Source organism: Trachinotus anak, unplaced genomic scaffold, assembly GCF_046630095.1.
Source record: "Trachinotus anak isolate AG129_WGS33_773 ecotype Australia unplaced genomic scaffold, CSIRO_AGI_Tana_v1 ptg000028l, whole genome shotgun sequence".
Classification (NCBI taxonomy): domain Eukaryota; kingdom Metazoa; phylum Chordata; class Actinopteri; order Carangiformes; family Carangidae; genus Trachinotus; species Trachinotus anak.
The window spans coordinates 7,378,900-7,402,054 of record NW_027273879.1 but is presented as its reverse complement, the minus strand read 5'-3'; the positions used below and the strand labels follow the sequence as shown (position 1 = coordinate 7,402,054).

The 23,155-nt window shown below is 41.5% G+C and overlaps 1 protein-coding gene across 5 annotated transcripts in view; it reads left to right on the top strand.

Annotated features, from left to right (window-relative positions):
• ctif (CBP80/20-dependent translation initiation factor) overlaps nt 1–22,687 on the top strand; it is a 52,569-nt gene extending 29,882 nt beyond the window's left edge. Inside the window, exons 9-15 of one of the 5 annotated variants that reach the window (XM_071465468.1) lie at nt 4,925–5,005; nt 10,042–10,439; nt 10,536–10,630; nt 12,001–12,297; nt 14,497–14,652; nt 19,489–19,542; nt 20,041–22,687. In XM_071465468.1, the coding sequence (XP_071321569.1) occupies nt 4,925–5,005; nt 10,042–10,439; nt 10,536–10,630; nt 12,001–12,297; nt 14,497–14,652; nt 19,489–19,542; nt 20,041–20,262 (1,303 nt within the window). In that variant the 3' untranslated portion in view covers nt 20,263–22,687. Of the gene's footprint in view, nt 1–4,924; nt 5,006–10,041; nt 10,631–12,000; nt 12,298–14,496; nt 14,653–19,488; nt 19,543–20,040 lie in introns of all 5 variants that reach the window. The other 4 variants (XM_071465467.1, XM_071465465.1, XM_071465469.1 and 1 more) reach the window with 4 other exon arrangements.
• Nucleotides 22,688–23,155: the final 468 nt, after the last annotated feature.

Below are 23,155 nucleotides of genomic sequence, written 5' to 3'. Positions count from 1 at the left end.
GTTCAAGGTTTTGATAGAGATGTCCCACAAGGCTATAATGTGAACCCCACATTAGCTTTGTATTAGAATTAATCTCTCATGTGGTAATGTTTTGGGGTTACATACAGCCTCCTGTGTCCTTACACTAAAGAAGGTCTCACAGTCTGGGCAAATATATTTGTGCTGCAGCAATGGAGAGAGCAGGATGAAGCTTAGGATGAAGAATATCAAAAGGAGGGATGAGGTAGAGGATAAGCAGATCAGTACAACTGTATGAGCAAACTTACATAAAGTGAACTGGACAGAGAAATGAAGATATGGCTGTTGTCAAACAACTGGCAAAATCATTCATCAAATCACTGCTTCAAGGGATCTCTATGTGGATCTTTTTTTTTGTACAGTATGCAACAATTACAAAGCGAGATAGGGGGGTCAGAAGTTAGGAGAGTAAAATAGAACAGAACTTTATTGTTCAGAAAAGTGGAAAAATTGCCTTCGGTGCATCTGGCAGATCATTAAAACATGCATACACTCATCAAGCACCTTTTTTTAGGACTCCCATACTAATGCTGAGTATGGCCTCCCTTTGCTCTCAAAACAGCCTTAGTTCTTCAGAGCTTGGATTCTTCAAGCTGTTGGAAACATTCCTTTGAGATTCAGCTTTATGTTGACATGACTGCATCACATCATTTCTGCAGATTTGCAAATTCCTCTTCCTCCTCTGCGACCACATCCCAAAGGTGTACGACTCAGATCTAGTGACTGGGGAGGCCACTGAAGTACACTGAACTCACTGTCATGTTCATGAAACCAGTGACAGCCAACTTTTACTTTGTGACACGGTGCAGTATCATGCCGAGAGGAGCCATTAGGAAATTGGTAGAATGTGGCAATAAAGGGATTGACGCTGTGCATTGCATTCAAAATTGGTATTAAGGGCCCAAAGTATGCCAAGAAAACATTACCCACACCATTATAACACCACTAGCAGCCTGAACTGTTGATACAAGGCAGGATAGGTCCATTGACTGCTGTTGATGCCAAATTCTGACCCTACCATCTGCGTACCTCAGCAACAATCAGGAGTCATCAGACCAGGCTGTGTTTTTCCAGTGTTGGTGAGTCTGTGTCCACTGCAGCCTCAGATGTCTGTTCTTGGCTGACAGGAGTGGAACCCAACATGGTCTTCTGCTGTTATAGCTCATTCACCTCAAGGTTTGACGTGTTGTTCCTTCTGAGATGCTTTCCTGCTCACCACAGTTGTAAAGAGTGGTTATCTGAGTTACTGCAGCCTTTCTGTCAGCTCCAACCAGTCTGGCCATTCTCCTCTGACCTCTCTCATCAACAAGGCGTTTCCTTCCACAGAATTGCTGCTCACTGAACTTTTTTTTTTCTTTTTTTTTTGTTTTTCGGGCCATTCTGAGTAAACTCTAGGGACTGTCATGCATGAAAATCTCAGGAGATCAGCAGTTTCAGAAATACTCAAACCAGCCTGTCTGGCACCAACAATCATGCCACGCTCAAAGTCACAGAGATCACATTTCTCTCCCCTATTCTTATGTTAAATGTGAACATTAGCTGAAGCTCCTGGCCTGGACGCAGGATGTTATGTACTGCTGCCACAATATTGGCTGACTGAATAATTTCATGTAAAAGCAGGTGTACAAGTGTTGCTAGTAGAGTGCTCAGTGAGTGTATATGCACATGAAAACAACACTCACAGTATGAATATGGGCTTTATTAAATGCTTTATTCATTTGTGGAGAGGATAGTAAAGGAAGGCAGTTAGCAGTTAAAGCTCTTATACACAGTAGGGAGGACCAAGGAAAAATATAAATGCAATGTGAATGGGTGAACATGACTATCCAACCTGGCCAAGTGATTTTGTATGAAAGCATGGAAACAGGTTGCTGTGTTGGAGAACTGACACAGAGAGCAGCTTCCACAGCTTTCATTATTCCATACTGTCCTTTATGAAGCTTGGCGTGTTTGCTCATCAAACACATTAACTGCATATGTTTGTCTATCAAACATGGTAATCCTCTTATGTCGATATTCTCCAGCATTCAGGCTCCCTGACAGAACACAACCAGTAGCCTGAGGCAATAAATATTTATCGCAAAGAGGAATCACATAGATAGTGTTAGAGTTGTGTTTATTTAGTTTTGTGTTGTATTTTGTGTCTGTGAAGAAAATACAGTTAAATGTAAACTTGTTGGAAGATGATGATGAAATAGGGAGATAAATATTGATCCTATATGTGCAAAGCATGAGGGCTGAGGGTTGTATTGAATACAGCACAAGAAAGACAAATACAGTGAGACTGTGAGATTGAGTAAAGGAAAAGTGTAGGCCGGCTGTGGCAGGAAGGAAAAGAAAGGGGAGGTAGTGCATGTGTTTCTACTTTAGTAGGCACGTCAAGCAGGGCTGAAATTAGTTGTGATTTACTGGAATGTGCTGCTTACTGCTTTCTGCTCCAAAACAGAAAAGGGGCAAAAAAGGAGCGAATATGCTCTTTATTCCTCCCTTTTTTTTCTTCTTTCTAAAAAAAATTCTGTGAATTATTGAAGGACTTCTACACACGTACACATTATTTTGTCTGTTTTACAAGGAGTGCACGTTTTACACAGCATCATTTTCATTGTACTTGCAAATTAAGGAAGACGATTTTAAAACCAAACACTAAGCCTATCTGCCCGATGGAGCATCTGCTTTCCACACAATGTTGTTATAAAGTGATAAGCTGAACAAACAAGTATCATTTGAACAGTAGAGTGTTGAAATGTTTAACCACACCATGCACTAATTCAACTGTCTATTCTGTTATCAAGAAGATGTCTGCTGTGTGTCCATGCATGCATTAATGCACTCGAGTAAAAGTAAACTGCAGGTGTCAGCCACAACACTGTGTTTATGCATAAGAAAGAAATATGCATACGCATGCTTTAGTCAGATTTATAAAGCTGTGCATGTGGATGGTTCTGTTTTATGAACTTCAATTACTGTGGAACTGCGCACACATGCACAAGCCTTTTTTCCACTCCCACAGTTAGCTGGAAGTGGATGCCAAAAAAAAAAAAACCACCTAATCGGCTGTTTGCATATGAAAACTCTGCATTTCCACTATTCATTAGACCTGTCAGTGACAAGACCGGCAAAGAAGAAGTGCAGTTTTACCTACTATTTCACATTAGCGAGGTTCTCCAGCAGCACGCAGCATTAACCCAAAACATTTTCAAATTTTCAAAATACATTGTCACATGTACCTGTAGACCATCATCAGTGGTCAGGAAGATGATCAATGATTAATGAAGAGATTACTAACACAAGGAAATGATGGCTGGAATGTGGACAAAAAGAATAATGAAATTCTTCACTCTTAAATATGGATGTCACAATGACAGTAATTTGATTCCCACCAATACCATTATATTTCCATGATTCAATGCTACTAAATCAATCAAATGAATGTATTTCAACATAAACTCTTTTATTAAATACTTAAAACATTCCAGCAACAACAGTGACAAGTAGGCATTAAGTAATAAAGAATAAATAACTAGCCCAGCTCACATTATGAGCCATCACTCCATTAGCCTAAACAACATGTACATGAACATGTTGTTTGGTGCACTGCTATAACACATGCCAGCAGTAGTAGCTCACAAATAGTAACAGTAGCAGTTTGGGGTATGAAAATTTTGACAATATGTTGTTTGAAATTAAAACTTAGTCCCCCTAACTGCTCATCTTTAAGTCTTTAAAGCGTTTAGATAAGTTCTCCTTCTTCCGTTCAAAATGCTCTGTGACTCTGTTTGTGTACCGGCTTTCGGTTGTCTGTAGTTTGTCTGTGACATCCCTACTCATCAATAATCACTTCAAATCAATTTCATAAACACACCTTTTGACTGTTTGTAGACTTCATAAACAATAACATGGTGAGTGAAATTGGTAAACAACCTAAACTACTTTACTTACAATTACGCTTCTCACCTTTATATTTACTTTTCCCTATCATATCACCCACAGCTGGCTCTAGAAAACTGTGTACACGTGAGCTGAAGTATGTGTGCATTCTCTTCTTTTTTTTTCTCTCTTTTTTTTAAATAAATACCAGCTCATGTGTGAGAAATGCTGTGTGCATGTTTTTTGTGTACACATTGTTTATACGTCTGGCCTCAGGTCTGCTTGTTTTTCTGCACCTACGATGAGCAGTTTGCTTTTCTGCTTATATCTTCTGGGCATGATGACTCAAAGTTATTGATTGTAATCTCTAATGTATTTATGCATGCATACATGTATGGACACACAATCAGTAAGTTTTGATTTTGAATCTTAAAAACTTGTTACAAAAGAAAAAAGAAAAAAAAAACATTGTAAAGATGGATCCCAATGTTCCGTCAGACAGTCAAAACCTCACAGTCTCCCACAGTCCATTAAAGCAGTGTGTTGTGGCCTGTATGAAGCTTCGGCTGTGTTATTGACTGTCTCGCCTGCAGGCTTCTCTTCCCCCTAGGCCAATCGATTCTCTAGTCTGGGTCAACCAATGGTCCAATGGGTCCATGAATTCTCCATCCACACACACGCACACCTAGCAACAGCCATGATCGATCATCAGTATTCTACCTCCTCCCATGATCATATCAGCCAATTAATTTCACCTTTTTAGTTCCCATAGCATTCTTCACTTCCTGTAGTTCTATGCATGTTGTTTGAATGACTTAGTTACCTGTAGTTTTTTTGTTTTTTGTTTTGTTTCCCTCTTTGCTTCGCCGCTCCCTCCATCCGTATCTTCTATAATCTCCTGTTTCTCTTCTGAAATCTACAATAATTCCCCCGCCGTTCAAATTGTTTTGCCACTTTACTACATTCTTTATCTATCCCTCGTCCTCCTTCATTCCTCCAATCACTTGCATTGTGGCATACCCTCTTCTCCTGCTTGTAGAGTGGTTGATCAGTTCACCCGAGACCAGTTAACCATACTTCTGCCTACTGGCCCCGGGGGAAGGCGGCAAGTCTCAGCCAGGTTAGTGACAACATATAAGCCAAGACCCAGAGCACAAAATGGGAGGTAAATAGATTTTCAACATTTGACACACTTCAAATTGCATTTGATTTATTGTCCTTAACAAAGCTTCAGCATCTAAAGGTCAGTGGATAAATGGTGAGACGAGAATAAAGAGCTCCTCTTGTGTTTGTTTTTTTTGCCCCCATCAAATACTTGAATAGTTCAATGTAAGAGGTAGTTCCAGGCAACATCAAACACTAATTCAAATTTAAATTTATGTTACCAGATTCATTGTCCCAACCAAAAAAAAATAATTTTCTTATTTTAATTAGACAGTTAATCACACCAGAGATGATCTGTTTAAGTAACATGATATTGTTAGATGAAATTTCATCAGTGGCCTCATCATTTATCCTTAATGCAAACATCTCCCTGGCACTAATATGACTGATATATGGTCAATTCCAGCAACACTCAAGCTACTGCAGAGCTCACAGTCATTAAATATGATTAACATTTTATTACTGTCTCACTTTCACCTCTCCGCATCACCAGTAGATCAGGGGAAGGTCTTATTAGAGCTGAGCCTGAACTAACAGCTACTGTAGAGATCAAATTAATCATCAGATGAGTGAATGTGTCTGAGGGAGATATTGTATTCCTCAACTCTTAGGGTGTCTCTGAGAAGTCTGCAGCTTTACAAAGGATTTATAAAATCTCACTTTCTGCAGTCACATAAAATAAAATCTCTCTGAAACAATTTCTGTCAGTCAATATTAAGCTAGTACACTGAATTTGAAGATTTGGGAAAAGCCTTGATAAGCAGCCATGTAATATGTTAAAGTTTGCTATAGAAAAGAAAAGAGACATTGGAGGATACTGATGGGATTGCCTGACAAGAGGGTGTAGTTAAACCAACCACCTGTTTTATGTACATTTTCAAAATTTTGCATTTTAAAAAAAAAAAAAAAAAAAACTGAGTGTAAACAACAGAAATCTCAATCATCTCAAAGAAAACCTTCAAATATCACATAAAGTTTTTATGCTTGGCTGAGCTGGAAAAGTTGGTGTATCAAAAGCAAAATGCAGCAATGTGCAATAGAAACAGGCTGAGTTAATTAATCATGACATATGATATGACATTTGAATTGTGACTTACACTTCTAAGAAAGAGAAAAAAGGTGAAAACAGATCTGTGCAGAGAGATGAAGAGATTGGAGCATTCCTCAAATTAATACATGAAACAAACAGAAATGTCACATTTCCATCATTTTTTTTTTACATTTGTTTTCGTCATCACAAGTTTGAGTGGTGCTCTTGTAATTACTTTATCTTCTACTTTTATCTCACCAAACCAACTCCTAATATTTGCATAACAGTAGTGGATGGAAACATGCATTACTTCACATTTTTTTTTGCTGAATTTCTCAAAATTCATCTAAAATTGAAAAAAAATTGAGATGCATTTCAAAAACCACTTATTGTGCACTGTAGAAGGGCTTAGTTTAGCCATGTTATTAAAAAGTTGTCTCAGGGCTATGCAAATGTGACTTAGAAAGATGCTGAGAACATTTTCAAAGAGTTGGAGGCAGGCTGCTGGGTACAGGAGAGAGTCAGAAGATGAACTGTCTCCCAACCTCCCCAAGAGAGTGGAGCAGGGAGGCCAGGCAAGACATAAACCAAATGAACACACACAAAAAAGACTATAAATACACTCTGCATCTGCATCAGACACACACACACACACACACACACACACACACACACACACACACACACACACAAAGACAGACGGGTGACAGAAAAACCATCTAAGACTTCAACTCCCAACCAAAAAAAAAACCATCTGAACAAAATGCTCTTCACAGTTTCTCAGAGCTCAATGTATCTTAATTTTTTTTTTCCAAACATATTCAGTTTTCAAGGATATAAAACACAGCAAATCCTCACATTTCACCCATCGAATAGTTTTAATCAAATCAAGATTTTCTTCGAATTGTCTTAACATTGTAGCTGTAAAACCAACATGGGGTCTGTGTAATTGTGCTGAAGAGATGGAGCATAATTCTCACAAAAGACACATATTCCCTGTTTTGAATTGTGTTTTCAGTCGATTTCTTGTTGGTAGGTGGGTTTTTTTGTTTTGCTGGAACCAATTTAATATCAAGTAAAATATCCATCCTGCCAATGCCATTGTCAGAAGTGTGAGTTAAAAGAATTAATGGATGTTGTTTGATAATCGGTTAATCAATCAGGTCATTTTTCAATCTAAAATGACACATTTCTCTAGTTTCAAGTTCTCAGCTGCTGTTTTCTTTGTCTTGCAACATAATGAATTAGAAATCATTGGGTTTTTGAGTGGTAGATGGACAAAACAAGCAATTATCATGATGGAAATTGATCATTTTCCACTACTTTTTAATATTTTCTAACATTCTCTTAATTAAATATTTGCATGATTCATCTGACAAAGAATCTGCAGCTTAATCTATAACCAAAATAATTGTTGTTGCAACCTTAGCTAGAAGTAAAATGCACCATTTTTCTTTCCATGTCCAAGTGACATCCAAGGTGTCCAAGGTGACATCCTCAAATGTATAATTTTGTCCATCCAGCAGTCCAAAACCAAAAGAGACATTTATTTGCTTTAATGTAAAACAAGTGAATGAGAGGTCTGGAACCAGGCTTGTGTGTAACAGTGGTCCCAAAGTTGGTATATTAGATTTAGATCTCATAACTTAGAAAGCAAAAGCATTTAAATGACAGCATTTTCATACGGGTCAATTCATTCAGTGTGCCCTTTGTGCCCATTAGATGAGGGGACGAAGGGACCTAAACCATGTCCAGAAAATGCCCCACATTTATAGAGAAGAATCTGCATTTGTGATGTTTTCCCTTAATACAGTACAGTACAGTAAAATCCACTTTCTCTGCCATGTATCAGTGCTGTTGTCTGTAAATTTCTGCTAATGTTGGACTTGTGCATATGAACATATTAGATTTCTTTTAAGTTAAAAAAAAACTAAGGTAATTTCCAAGGTTTTTCAAATATTAAACTATTTGGGGTGAATTAATTTGCAAACTAATTATTATGGACTTTTGAGGTGGAATTTCTCTGCCCACTTTGTGAAAGAGAACTTTCACCTTGTGACAAGTTCTCTTTCACAGGGTGGAATAGTTAGTGTGCTTTTGTTCTGCAGCCTCAAAAATGTCTGATTTGCTCATTCATTTTTCATGTTTTGGTCTAAAAATCAAGCTATTGAAGGTTTGCTAAATTGAAAAAGTGCAAGGGATGGCTTTTTTGAGGAATCACGTAACCACATTGCAGTCTTGGCATTGATGAACTCTTGCAACATGCCTTTCTTAGCTTGTCAATCCAGCCTCCCTTCTTTGTACTATCCCCTTATAAAATAATCTTTTCCCCTTGTCCTCAAAGAGCTTGAGTTTAACTGCAAGGTGCTCTGGTGCATTTTGTATCATTTTAACTTACAAAGACACCCACTGAATTGTCACTTAATTTAGTACATGTGAACCAGAACAAACATAACATTTTTCAGGACACGGTCGGTTTAAAAACACACTCAATATGATTATGAGTGCTATATACCATACCAATGTAAGCTTGAAATAAGTTTCAAATATGAGGTTGAAATAAGTTCAAATATACAGTCAGGATATTTTTGCCAGGGTATTGATGATTTAAAATTTGAACGGTTCAAATTTGTTGTAGCTTAACCAGCCATCTGTCTGTCAACATGCCCTACTGCTTCATGTCAGCATTGATGCTATGAGTTACAGTTGGTTTTTGTTGTTTGGATGTTTATCAAAGTGATTTGTCAGGCACCGCATACCAAATTTGGTACCAGGCTACTTTACATCTGCTGTTGCTGAGCAGGAAAAATAAAGTTTGCGCTGAACTACAGCGAAGCATATGTTGCTGCTGAAGCATTTTGATTGGTAGACAAGTGCAGCTAACTACTGTTGGTCTCTGTTTTGAACTGTGTGGTCACAATAAGAGAGACAACTTTGACAAGGGCTAAATCATTAAGGCCAGACCACTGGGTCAGAGCATCTCCGAAATGGCCTGGTCAGCAGTGTTGAGTACCTACTTTCAGTGGTCTGAGGACGGACTAACCGTGAACTGACTCATTGATGTGTGAGAGCAACGAAGGTTATCCCGTCTAGTCTCAACTGACAGAAAGGTTACTGTGGCACAAGTTGCACAAAATTTTAATGATGGTAATAGAAAGAATGTGTCACGTACACTGAGCATCACACCCTGCTGTGTATAAAGCTGCGACGCTGCAGAGCATTCAGAGTGCCCTTGCTGGTTCTGATGTTTTGCGTCATCATTGTATCCATCCCAATGCACAAAAGCTGCCAATCTCCTTTATTTACTTTTAATGAATTATTGTTGAAACAGGCCTAGATCTCCCTAATTTCCAGATAATATCAGGCATTTATACCCAGCCTGCAAAATGTCAAGGTGCAAAAGCAGCTTTGGGCTCGAGCGAATCAGAACAAAGGTGTGCTGGCTGCTGCTGGCTGAGTTTGTGCTCGTTCACAGGCTGAGCCAGATAATAGGTTGCCTCCTCGGTGCCAGGGTGACTAATCCCCTGGACCATATGTCAGCGGCTTGTCAAGCACAGAGCCAGTGCAGCAAAAGCACAGAGCTATGCAGGACAGGAAAACACAGACACACTGTGCATCCACATGTAAGCAGGCACCAGGCTTTTGAATTTTTAGCTACTTAAATGTTGTATCAGTACATGATTGATTAACAGTTTGTGTCTGGTTTTGAATGATGTAATATTTACGGGAGAGTGTTGGTTAGTCACTGGGACTAGATTAGTTGAAGATAAACAGAAAATGGACCGTTTTTACACAAGTACAAGTTACAGTGAGTTTCAGGAGGAACAGAGGGGCTGGGAAGAAGTTTGTAGGCCATCATGGTGCCAGTGTAACTCAGGGAGGCGGTCAGCGTAAAGCAGAGCAGTTTAAGGTACAAGCCAGCTGCTGCTACATCACAATGAAGCTAACTGCTCTCATTCCAGGAGACAGCAGCGGCCTCAGGGAGGAGGAGGTGGCGGAGGGGGCAAGAACCAGCCTCAGCAGATACTGCAACAGTCACCGCAGCACCTGAGGGATCAAACCCAACAGCAAGCTCCAAACCAACAGCAGCAGAATTCAACAGAATTGGGAGAGAACAGAAACAATAGTGCTGACCGACCGCCCCGCCAGTACCAAGGAGGACATGGGCAGCGTCAAGGAGGACCCCCACACCACGGATACAGCCAGAACCGGCGTTGGCACCACAATCAGAAAGGTCAGGGGCACGGACAGACAAACGCTACAGGCGATAAAGGAGTATCACCGAGAACAACCAAAGACAAAGAGACTGAGAATGTAAAACCTGGTGACGAGCAGATCAGACCGCCTCAAGACTGCAGCAGTAAGAGTCCCAATGAATCACCCAAATCTGAGTCAGCACCCATTACAAATGCTTTCCCAGATCTGACAGTTAATAAGGAATCTCCCAACCCAGCAGGAAGTGGAAAGGCAAGCGAGGGCCAGTCGGAGCAGCCCAAAATCAGCTTGCTGCAGTCGTCAAAGGAGAGGCTGAGGAGGAGACTAAAGGACAAGGTACCGAAAAGCTGCTTAGTGCCTGTCAGTCAGTATTAAGGCAATAAGGACTAATGTGTATGTGTACACACACGCCACCATTTGGTCTTATAATTACTTTCATTATGTTCAAGCACACACACATACTGTCATTAATATACAGACATGTAGACACACACTTTTCTCACTGCTGTGCTTGAGTCATTTCTACTTAGTTATTTAGCATCCAGATTGACGCACACTCAGACTGGCAAGGAGGGGAGAACATGTTCTCACTGAGAAGGTGAAGAAACCAAAGCAGCATTAACAGTTAAACAGTTTTGATGTTTTCCACTGTGGGCAGTAAACTGGTGAATCAGCTGACTGTGTTGCTGCTCACAGCTTTCTCCCTCTACAGCTAACTCATTACCTACAAGGGGTGGTTTGATTTGACAGCATGGGACTCTCCAGCAGGCAGCAAGCAGGCAGGAATTAATAAACATGTCCTCAATGATGCCAGTGAATCAATGACTCCAGTCTAAGAGCCACATTTTTGCTTGATTGAGCTGTGCTGAACATAAATAAGATCATGAAATAAGATCTGCATTGGTCACATGTCACAAGCAACTGGTTGGGATTCTTGTCATGTGGATTGTGTGCTACTGACCTGAAAGCAAAGTGAGTATCATTTGTCATGCCGGCGCATACATTAGCACAGTGATTTCCAACTTGCAGTACTTGAATGGATTGTAGAGTAGCTCAATAAATAAAAAATTTAAAAAAAGAAAGAACAAGAGATTTGAACACCACGTGTTGCAGTTGAGAGTGCATGAAAACTACTACGAGTGAGCAGAGATGTTAAAACTACTCAAAGAAATGAATAAACAGATGACGGTTAGCTAAAGGTACTGGTTAAATTGTCGAGAAGAAAACTCATTGAACAGTTTAAATATTTAGCTAGAGGTAATAAATAAATGGTTTAAATGCCCAGCTTCTGGAACTTGAAGTGATAATTGTACAAACACAGACATCACCAAATAAACCTAAATATTGACCATTCAGTTGTATGAAAAAATACTATAACCATACAGACCTTTATTACATAACTGTGTTAAAAAAACTTCCCATTTAGATGGGTGGTGTTGATGAAGGAGTACTTGAGTTTACATGTAAGAGGCTGTGTTGCTACGTCACATAGCAAAGGATGGGAAACACTTAGCATATAAACCTTTATGAACTTAACTAATTGGGACTAACTGACTTGCTTCATCAACTGCATGTCAAAAAATTGACTTAAGTCATTCATTTTGTCCTCAGAAACTTCGAGTTTGTGGTCAAACCAATAATGAAAGTGAATACTGCATCATGACCAGTCACCTGTCTCTAATGTCCTATCTCATTTCCTGCCTCAGGAAGAGGCACGTGTGGAGGCGTCAGGCCCCGGGGCGCACATGGACCGGCTGGTGGACCTTCTGAACAGCATGAGGAGCAACAGCAGCGGGGTGGAGCAGCAGCTGGCCTCTTTCATGGAGGAGGCGCAGTGCTCGGCGCGGTCGGAGGAAACCCTGGCTCAGGTGGTCAGCACAATCTACTCCAAGGCTGTGTCGGACAGGAGCTTCGCCGCCACAGCTGCCAAGCTATGTGACAAGATGGCGCTGTTCATGGTGGAGGGGACCAAGTTCAGGTCGCTGCTCCTTAACATGCTGCAGGTGAGAGTGCAGGGGGGGGGGATCTCTCTGCTGCTTCAAGCTTCAGTCATCTCTCCTTCAGTATTTTCATCTGTACTCAGACAACTGAGGTTTCAGTTTAACAAACTCATTAATTTCATGTCCCTGCTTTACAGTTTTTAAAATCAATTTATTGATTAGATTCGATGAATGAATAATGTTATCTCTTACCTGCAGACAAGGTGCTCTCAAAATGCTTATTTAAACACAGTAGCACTTCATACAGTATGTTTTTGGCAAACAATTAACTGTCAATACTGCATGTTTTAGCAAAATCCCCTCTGTAATTTTATAGTTTCAATCCACCTTAGTTTTATGAGAAGCACTTTCAGGTGGAAGCCAACTGTGTGTGTGATGTTGTAAATGTCAGTGGGCAAAGTAGCTGATCTAAACACCCAGAGGAGAGAGACTTCTCCCCTCACCCCTCCGTCACCCTCCTTTCCTTCACTTTACAGCACTGTTCCAGTCTTGCACCCATGATGAAAACATCCTCTCAGCCGTTATATATTTCACTGCTGCTCTCCCCTTCCCCCCTCCCCCCTCTGTGTCCCTCATGAGCTCTCTATTCCCGTGCTCCCCCAGAACGACACGGGCCAGTGCCTCGCTACTTCTCCCTGCACACTTCCCATCTCTACCTCCCTCCCTCCCTCTCGCTCTCTCTCTAACCACACTCTTCCCTTTCACCCGTCACTCCATCCTGAGAGCCTGAGAGCCAGACAACCTCGGCAGAGCGGCAGACAGTTTAGAAGTAGGCAAACAAGACATGCACGCTGTCTTCAGACGACATTCAGAGTCTAAATGTTAATCCACCTGCTGCCTCGTCATGTCTTCTCCTTTTCCCACTCCTCTTTCTTTCTCCTGCAGACGCGCTTTCCAGCCACACTTTTCTTTTTTGTCATCCCTTCTGTTTGTGTTTTTCCGTTTAAACACCTCTTTCTTTAGATGTTGAGATTTTTAGCCCAGACTCAGCAGTAGTGAATCCTGCCTTAATCCTCTTAACCCCCCTCCCTCCACCACCAATTTTTATTTATTCTCCCTTTATCACAGCTGTGTGGTCCCTCCCCTTCTTTTATTTCTCACTTTAATTCCCACTTCCCAGCCAGCATGGACCCCCTACTTGTCTTTGACATTTTGGCTTTTTTGCTTTTAAAACATTTTAAATGTCATAAGTGGGCTCATGAAGGCCATCATTAATGATGTTGCTACCAGACCCCTGGATCTCAATATGGGGGTAATTAGTGTGTGACCGCTCTGCTTATTAAACGACAGGCATCAGGGTTTGCCGTTGCTTTGATTAAACATAGCCAGACTTCTACCTATGAAAGATACTCTGTATTTAGCTTGGCTGAGAAGAGTGGCTTTTTTTTCCCCATTAATGCTAGTGGTTCCTCCATCATCTTCTTTTCTTACCTGAGCTTGTCTATGCTACTGCTAACGTGTGCTATTATTTTGCTATATGTGTGCATCTCCCCCTTTTGCTGGCTTGTTGTTTAAGTGTCAAATACCACGGCAATGTCCTTGGAGGTGTATGAGAGGTGTGTGTCGTTGTTTCTGAGTGTGTGTGGTATGTTTGTTTTTGACGGTGTGGGTGAATTTTCTTTTGGATCCATTCAAGGCTGTGTGTTTTGTGCATGTGTGCGTGCATGCAGGACGTCGGCATGGTTGTACGAGTCAGTGAGAATAGGAGGTAGCCTCTGGAAAAATATGCGAAGCAGAGCGAGTCGCTCTGACTGTTAATAAAGCTCCAGTTTAACCTGCTGTATAACATCTTTACAAGTGCGCATTAAGCATTAACCCATATTAACCCCAACACTTTTACAACACTGACACAGTTCACTACCCTTCACTTTCAAACCAAATTAACATATTCTCCTCTACTTTTGGTAGAAAAAAAGGAATTCGTGAATTTGTTTAATGTGTTTTTCAACAGCTTTTTGGCTTTAAGTACTTTAAGCACCACAAGGTTAATACATGGGCCACCTGCAAAAACTCCCCATCAGAGAGATAGTACAGATGTTAATGGTGATTACCTCCACTGCTGATGAATTTATAAAACACTTAAATATCCACCTACCTACTGCCTACATGGAACTTGTATTATACATTTACAAAAGCTAGTCTTTCTGTGTATTTTCCAAACTAAATCTGCATCTGTCTTTTTTCTTTCTACCCCATCCACAGAGGGATTTCTCCCGTCGAGAGGAGCTCCAGCAGTCGGATGTGGAGAGGTGGTTGGGTTTCATCACCTTCTTGTGCGAGGTGTTTGGCACTATGAGGAGCAGCTCCGGAGAGCCATTCAGGGTGCTGGTGTGTCCCATCTACACATGCCTACGAGAGGTCTGTATCCAAATCTGCACCTTTTTGATCAATAAGTGTGTCAATAACCAATCAATCAGACTCATCCATGTGTTCACTAGTAAAAGGAAAGCATCCAGCTCTGCTGTTGTGTGTTCAGATCGATGGATGCACCAAGCCAGTTTCCTGTTTTTTGGCCAGACCTAGTCTAGACTCGAGACGCCACATTGGGGTTGGTTTGTGGTGCAAACAGTCGGGACACTATCAGTTCCAGGAAAATGCATGACCCCAGGTTCAGTTCCCATCAGATGGTCATGCTGTCTTACACAAACCATGGAAACCGTACGAGGTAGCTGCAGCAGACATACCACAATACAGAAGTGGTTAATGACAGATGGAATATTGAAAGCAGAAGCATGAAAGGGGACTGTAGTCAGGGCGACAGTTGGTGCGCAGGAAGTTTACTCATGGCCTGACAGGTAGAAGAGGCGAGGAAAGGGAGAGGGAGGTGGCAGAATCTGGGAGTGAAAATTATTTTTAATATGTAGTTTAGAGCATCAGAGAAGAAATAATGACAGGGTTGAGGCACGTGGCAGGTAGTTTTACAGCCCACGTCCACACCTCTGCTGGCCCGACACTCAACACACACCCTGCGTCTCGCTACCAAGCACAATCACACACAACTAATGCCATCCACACCCTGTCTGAGCGTATGCCTAGGGCATTATCACAGCTTGTTAAAAGGCTCTGCGACGTGACCGAGGGTGTGGAGTAACCAGTCAGAAATACAAGCAAATACACCTCCATATTCCAGCATCAGCAGTGTCTTGTTTAACAGAGGTCAGTACATACCTGTGCACAATGTGAAAATATTTGTAGAATTATTTATGTGTGCGCGTGTGTGTGCATGTGTGTGCAAGTGCATGCGTGCGTGTGTGTGTGGTTGCAGGCCCATGTGCTCGTTCAATAATCTATTTCCTTGAGCCATTGTTCCTAATTTTTATCCGTCTGCTGTTTAGACAATCCTGTTGTAACATGTCTGACTCCAGCTACAAGCCATGTGCCGTAATGTTTGCGTGTAGACATTTTGCAGCAGCTGTCTTCTGTAGATGTAGTGTTAGGTAACAACTGAGGTGTGTGAGAGTGTGTGTTTGAGTGTACATGACAGCAGTATGTATAGACAGAGCAAGTTAATGAGCAGTGATCTCATCCATTCATGACTGACGGACTGTTATGTTCCTAGTCCTCTGATGGTCAATGTCTCTCACACAACACAATGGGTTTTTTTTTTTTTTTTTTTTTTTTTTTTTTTTTTTTAAAACGCCACCATCCACATGTAAATGTAGTAAATGATATGTCCTTGACTAATTCTGCATTGAAAGCAGCCATAAAATGTTTATTACTTTCCCCTACACCTCATGATCAGGAGCCTGAAATTTGTTGATTTCTTTTTAATTTGATCTTGTGTTTTAATATTTTTGTTATTATTCATTTCCAACAAGATGTTGCCTATTTAGACATCTAGCAGACAGTGCAACAGTAACATTCATTTGGATTCGAGTTTCTGGCCACCTAGCGACCGTAAGTCCAATATTCTCTGTTGTTTAGCCCTGGTCTTGGTCTCTACCATCTCCTGAAAATATCTGGCTCTTTAATTACATGCTCTATATGTTCACCGGCTAGTTGCTAACTTTGCCACCTGTTTGGTGCTGGGCAGGTAGTCTACAGTGGATTTATTAATGTTGTTTCACCCAGCAGCCTTCTCTGTCGATAAATTATGCTGACAAGAGTGGTGAACCTGAACCAAAACAATGAGCTGAAAGATGCAGAAATACTCAGTAGGTATTATTCTGTGTAGGTTCATATCTACAAGCAACTCCCTTCACATTACACAGAGGCATTAGATCATTATTTATATAAAGATTTTGATAAGAGAATCTTTAAGTAAGATATTTCTGCAAATCAAATTGCCTTTTTTTTGTTGGGGGTGTCACTAAACAAAATTTATGAAGCAAAAGTTCATTTCTTCTACTTGTTTATTGAGCTTGCTTCTGCTTCAGCATGTTGCTGTGGTTACATAGGTTGTTAAGAAACTTTGTGGTGAGAGCATATATTTAGAACAGTGATTGAGCCAAACAACATGTGCATGAATCAGTTGAAATACACCAACTCTGGCTTCTATCAGAAGTTCGTTTTTATGCAGACCACAATATAAAAAGACATGAAACAGTCTGTGCTAACCTGCACAGACATATTGAGAAAAAAAATATATATATATTGTTAAAATATCTTAGAAAAGGAACTAACAAACATGTCTTTCTTAAGGACAAACAGTCCTAATAGTTCTGGAAAATTAGGGGGTGGGTTCGAGGGCACTTAATAATTATCTATAACATAAAACCATCTTTTATTGAAGAAAATGACCTGCACGTGGCACTCAGAGAACTTCATCAGGATATTGGTTTGCAGTTGCACACTGCAGAAAGCATGCACTTACACTGTTTGGTGGTGACATCAGAAGCTATTTATATTGTGCCTTGCTCTCCATTTTTGAAAGACAGCATGGGCCCTCACCATCCAGACTCAATGAAGAAGAATATTTATGAAGATAATCATTATGTACATGTATGTCTGATTCAGAAATCTGTACCTTATATTCTGAGCACCAATCAGCTTTAGGTGTGTTATAGTGTACTTTTTGTTTTATTTGTAGGCCTTTTTGTTAAGCAGTTACAAAAATTCAGTACTGATGCAACACAAATAGAGTAATCTTATGTAATGTAACTAAGTGCTGGTCCTGACGTTAGACTTGCTGTTGCTACGCAACAATGTGAAACCCAGTTAAAGTTGAAGAAATGAAATAATAAATATTCTTGATGAAACATGTTTTTCTCTTACCCTCTTTTTTTAGTCAGCAGTCTGATGACAGGTTTCACCATACACAAACAGAGATGCGTTAGAGTAATGAAGCCAAACTGAAGGCAGATAAAGCCTCAGTAGAAAGTTTAATTGAACAAGGATGTTTTTCCAGTTGACTTCACTGAGACACTCGAGGTACTGTTGTCATGTTGGGTGCGTTTCTTCCTATCAGTGCTACAAGAGGATCACTGCTGTCCTAGTTTTTGTTGCTTTTTATTCCAGTCAAATGTCTTCAGAATGAAAATAGCGTAAATGGAAATGACACAGAATTCCAAGGTTCCCCAGTGCAGTGAGCTTTGTTTTTTGATGATGTAACTAACCAGAGATCTGGCAGACTGTTTTCAGCTTCAGTAGAGCGACTGTGTGTTCAGCAGTCTCACAGAAACCGCTTCTTCTGCTAATGTTCCTTTTCTACTTATATTATGGAGTAGGAACAATAGGAGAGCTACCGCATACCGAGAACAGTCAGAGAAAAAGTAAAAGCTGTTGCAGTGGATAGGAGAACTGATAATAGATACAATAAGTATAGATAAGACCATTTTAAAATCGTATTGAGAAAAGGTTCAGCCTCAGCTCCCCAGAGAACTCATTATGAGGTAATACTGCTTGTCACACTTCTCTCCTACTCTGGAAATGACACGACTTGTGTTCCCACATCAAACAGCCACACTGTCACACAACCGTCTAAGCATACTGAGGAGCTGACGTCTGCACAACCGCTGGGCCTGAATGATGGGTGGAATGCCATTAAGCTCACAGGACCCCAGCTTCAGATGGTGGTGATTTCTGTAAGATTCAGACATTGTTTCCATGACAGTGTCATTCTTAGAGCTCTTTCTTAAAGCATGCATTTAAGCATACTTCAGTCTGCGTATGGAGTTGTACTACAGATGTTGAAATTGAACACAGACGTCAGCTGGCTTGTATGCGAACGGCGAGGGGAGCTGCAGGTTCAGGTGATAATGTAGAGTAGGGTCATCACTACGAGTGACTCCTTTCACACTGTCTTCACATTATTGTCATTTGATGCAATGGTATAAAAAAAAAAAAAAAAATGGACGATTTAAGTCACACTATGATCACAGATCCTGCTCGTGAACTCACTGGTTTTCTGTGTATTCACTCCATGATCTCACTCACGTTATTTAAACCTTATTTTGCTCATTGTGCAGCAGGTCTACACTTCCAAGGCTTAATTAGGCATCACTCCAGAAAAACAACCTCCCCCCTTCCTCCCTGTTACTTCCTTCCCTCCTTCAGGTTAATTAAAGTGCCACTCTGGAAACAGACTCGTAAGAAGTAAAATGGCCTCGCATTTGAAAAAGGGACTGTTTAATCTGTAATCTGGCAGCAAATGCCCATAGTTTACCATAGCAGGCTCTGACTCCATCCCTTTGCTGCCTTCCCTCCCTACATTGTTAAAAAGTGGCAGTTTGTATGCCCATCTGTGCATGGGGCCAGCACGGGGGGGAAAAGCCAGCTAACATGTTTACCAGCTCTACTGTTTGTTTTTGGCTACACTGTGTGTGTACATATGTATGTGTGTGCATCCGTGTGTGTGTGTGTGTGTGTGTGTGTGTGTGTGTGGATTTACAGTGTGCATACAGCAAGCCTTGATGTGTGATGATCAGCCAGCTTGGCAGGATGAAAGCATGGTCTGTTGTCTTCCAAGATTTAAAATGTTAATGTAGAAAATATTTACAATCGGGATTAGGTCTTTTTCTTTTTTTTCCCTTCTCTTGTGAACTGATTAACACACGCAAACACTCGTATTTGCTTAAACTCCCCGTGTGGCCTGTACCCAAATATACATATATTTATACATCTGCTAGCCTTGTTAGATTTTGGTCGCTATGCTGGACTTGCTGTTGATACCGCATTTGAATGCGTCTTAGTTTATTTTATTCTGTGCAGCTCTTTGCTGTATATTCACATAGTGTCTGTTCTTGTCCCCTGCAGCTGTTAGAGTCCACAGACGTTAAGGAAGATGCAGTCCTCTGCTGCTCCATGGAGGTATGCACCGCAACTCATAACACACACACACACACCTAAAAACAAGTCTTAATCCTCAAACAGACCTTTAAAGATCTGTCCCAATGTGCAGACCAACCAAAATGTGCTCACTCTGCCACTCTCCTCAGGGTCCTGAATAATAAAGTAATTCAAGTGAATTTGGATAGAATTATAGATGAAATCAAACTGTAGCCACTGTATAAAAACAGAATGCATTGTAAAAGAACAGAAAGAGCAAAGGCACGTGAGGTCTGGTCCGCAAACATTTCCCAGATGCTCACAAACACAACTCCAACCTTTGCAACCTTGATTATTTACCAGCAGGCCTTCACACACAAACAGCTCTATAACCAGAGGGTGTGTGAACCTCTGCTGTCCAACTGTATCCACAGTAACAAGGTGCCAGACGTTGTGTCTTGCTCTCAGTAAGGGACCCACACACTTTCTCTGCCCTCCTGCCTCCTCACTGACTCCCTCTATCCCTTCTCCCTCCACCAGTTGCAGAGCGCTGGGCGTCTCCTGGAAGAGCAGCTGCCAGAGATGATGACAGAGCTCCTAGCAGCCGTCAGGGACAAGATGCTTTGTCCGGCCGAGTCTCAGCTGACCCGCTCTCTCCTCATGGAGGTCATTGAGCTGCATGCACACCGCTGGAGCCCCCTGGAGGCTCTCACCACCCAATACTACAACCGTACCATCCAAAAGCTCACCACCACTGCCTAGGTGCCAGCCCCCCCCCAAGAGGAGAGGAGAAGAGACATTTTCCAGTTGCGCAACAGTCTGTTCTTCTAGTTTTACCAACAAACAACATCACTCTCTCTAGATATACGCTTCACGTGGTTATTGAGCGTAACTGTACAGTTCGATATTTGTCCAACGTATGTGACCACTGCCACAAACAAACCACACAGCGGCCACCAGACAGGTAGCCCTCAGCCCTCAGCCATCCAGCCAACACTACATGTGGCGGTCAAACAATAACAAGCCTATCCAGACAGATTTGAGAAAACACTAGCGAATAGATGGCCAGCAGGGGCGTGCTTGGCCACACAGAGTGTGGGAGCTCGCCTGGATGTGGCAGGGGGAGGGGTGAAGGAGGGAACAGACAGGAGGGAGGAGGGGGGGTGGGGGGGGGTCACACAGGGGAAAGGAGGAGAGGGCAGCAGCCTGTCCATGGGGAATAGAGAGATCTGTACCCAAAGATGAATGGAGGGGGGAGGGAGGGGGTGTGATCAGGGTAGTGCGTGTCAGTCTCTTCATTGTGTTCATTTGCCCCGCCACCCTCCCCTTCCCTCTGTCTCTTTCTCCTTCCCCCAACCTCTGTCTCTCCGTCAGCCCCTGGGGTCTGTGTGGTTGATAAAAGGGAGGAGGAGGAGGAGGAGGCGGCGGCGGCGGCAGCGGCGGCGGCAGGGAGTAGACACGGTGCTGTCTGTCTGGGCCGTCTGCCCCGCCGGGCCAGGGGACCAGGTCAAAGGGTCTCGTTGTGGAGCTCCCCAGCTCCCACAGCTCCTCCCTGCCTTTGTCTCCCCAACTCCCCCTCCACTACACCCCCCCAGCAGGAAGCCTTTTTGTGGGGATGAGACAGCGGGCCTGCTGGGCTGGCCTGGGCTGAGGATAAGGATCAGGCTGGCTAGAGTAGGGTGGCAGATGGCTACTTGAGCCCTTGTGAGACGACACACTCCCAACACACCCCTCTGGCACCCCAGCTCCCTGCTCCCCGAGCGCAGGCCGGTGTTACCAAGAGAGGCAGCAGAAGTGTTGTGGTGGGGGGGTCAGGAATAATAAATAAAATAAATTTAAAAAAAAAGCATTAACACAGACACTGCTGTCTGATCACTCTTTTGTTTTTGTCCTACAGGGGAATGTCTCTTCTCCTCTGTTAAGCCGTGCATGTCCATGCTTTGTTAACACCATCATTGATGTTATTATTATTATTATTATTATTATTATTATTATTATTATCTTATTTTTTTAATCATTTATTGTTTTTATTATTGTCATTTCATTTTGAAGTCTTGTTTTTATGATGAAATGTATGTATGAGATGTTGTAGTGGTAGGCCTTATTGCACAGGTTTGATATGTTTTGCACTGTTTTGAGGCAATTTGCTTTAAAAAAAACAAATTCAAAATAAGCAAAAGTTTGAATTTGAATCAGTGCTTGTGGTATTAAAATATAAAAAAATCTCAGTAGTGAGAGAAATGAGTTGAGCCTAGTGAGGGATTTTAGGATGTTTTAATGGACTAGTGGCCTTGTCAATTATCCATTTTTATAGGAGCTCTCTTGTTTTGGGGTCTGCAGGGCCTGTGGCAGCAGGGAGCATGCTGAGGACTAAACAGTGGGACTTATTCACTTTGATCTGTTGCTCAAGAAAAAACACATTTGAAGATAAAAAAAAGTGATGTAAGTGACGTAAAAAAAAAAAAAAAAAATGAGCATGGCACACAGAGAAATAGAAGTGGAATGCTTCTTTAAATTCTTCTCTTATTCAAGCCATTCTTTGCAGTGGACATTTTGCAAGTGTTTAATATCGACTGTATTTGATCTTGCTTTGTTTTTGAGAAAAATGACAACTATTAACCTGTGTATTTGAAGATGACAATGATGAAAAGCAGAAAATCTTATCTCGTATGACCTCATTAGCTTCTCATATGTGACCCTTATTCCAGCTAACGTGTGTACTATGATATTGACGTACCAAGCCAATCACGTACCATTTGTAAATGGGCTCTATATATAATCCTCATACAGTATATTTACAAGTATTTTAAAACATTGAAATAGAGGGGAACATTGCGACAGAGATGTTACACATTGGAAGACCACGGCTAGAAGTTGGCCTTTCCCATGCATTTCTATCAGGAACTAACTCATTGCTTGGGAGTAGTCACACACACAAACACACACATACACACACGCACATATGCATATGCATACACATACTTAGTTTCCCATTGAATCTCTGTGGGCAGTTATAAGTGTTTTTATATTATTTTCTCTGTCTTGCATCAAGAATTACGATCGTGTGTGGTAGAAACACACCCCAGAAGATTAGTTAGATGAGAAGCGTGATTTAAAGCTCACAAATGTTTTTGGAGGTGCAGCCTAATTATCTGTAAGTGTGCGTCTGCTTAAAAAGTGATTTGTTTTTGTTGTCCTTTGTTGTACTTATTTTATTTCTAGGTTTCTATTTAAATTATATTTAGCTCATTTATATATATAATTTCTCCATTCTGGTGGGTTTTACAGACATCTGAAACTGTTGTGATACCTAGCTTGCTGGCAAGTGTGTAAGTGTGGTATTACCGTGTTTTAGTTTGTGAAAAGAAAAAAAAAAACCCCATCGGTCAGTTTCCATTATGCAAAGAGTGGCTCGCTGTCACAGCAGATGGGTGCAGGTGGGGAACGCCCCCCTTGTCTGTGGCGCTGGAGCCTCCCCACCCCGCGTGCCCTTAGACCCCATTGCTCGGGTCACATGACTCACTCGACGATTGAATGAGACGCACCTTCATTTGCATATTCTCATGAATATTGGAAAATACGAGGCTCCAGTTGGCGCACAGACAAGCTGTAGATTGGGAATAGTGGGTCATCTGTGAGCTCTTGTTTGTTTTGT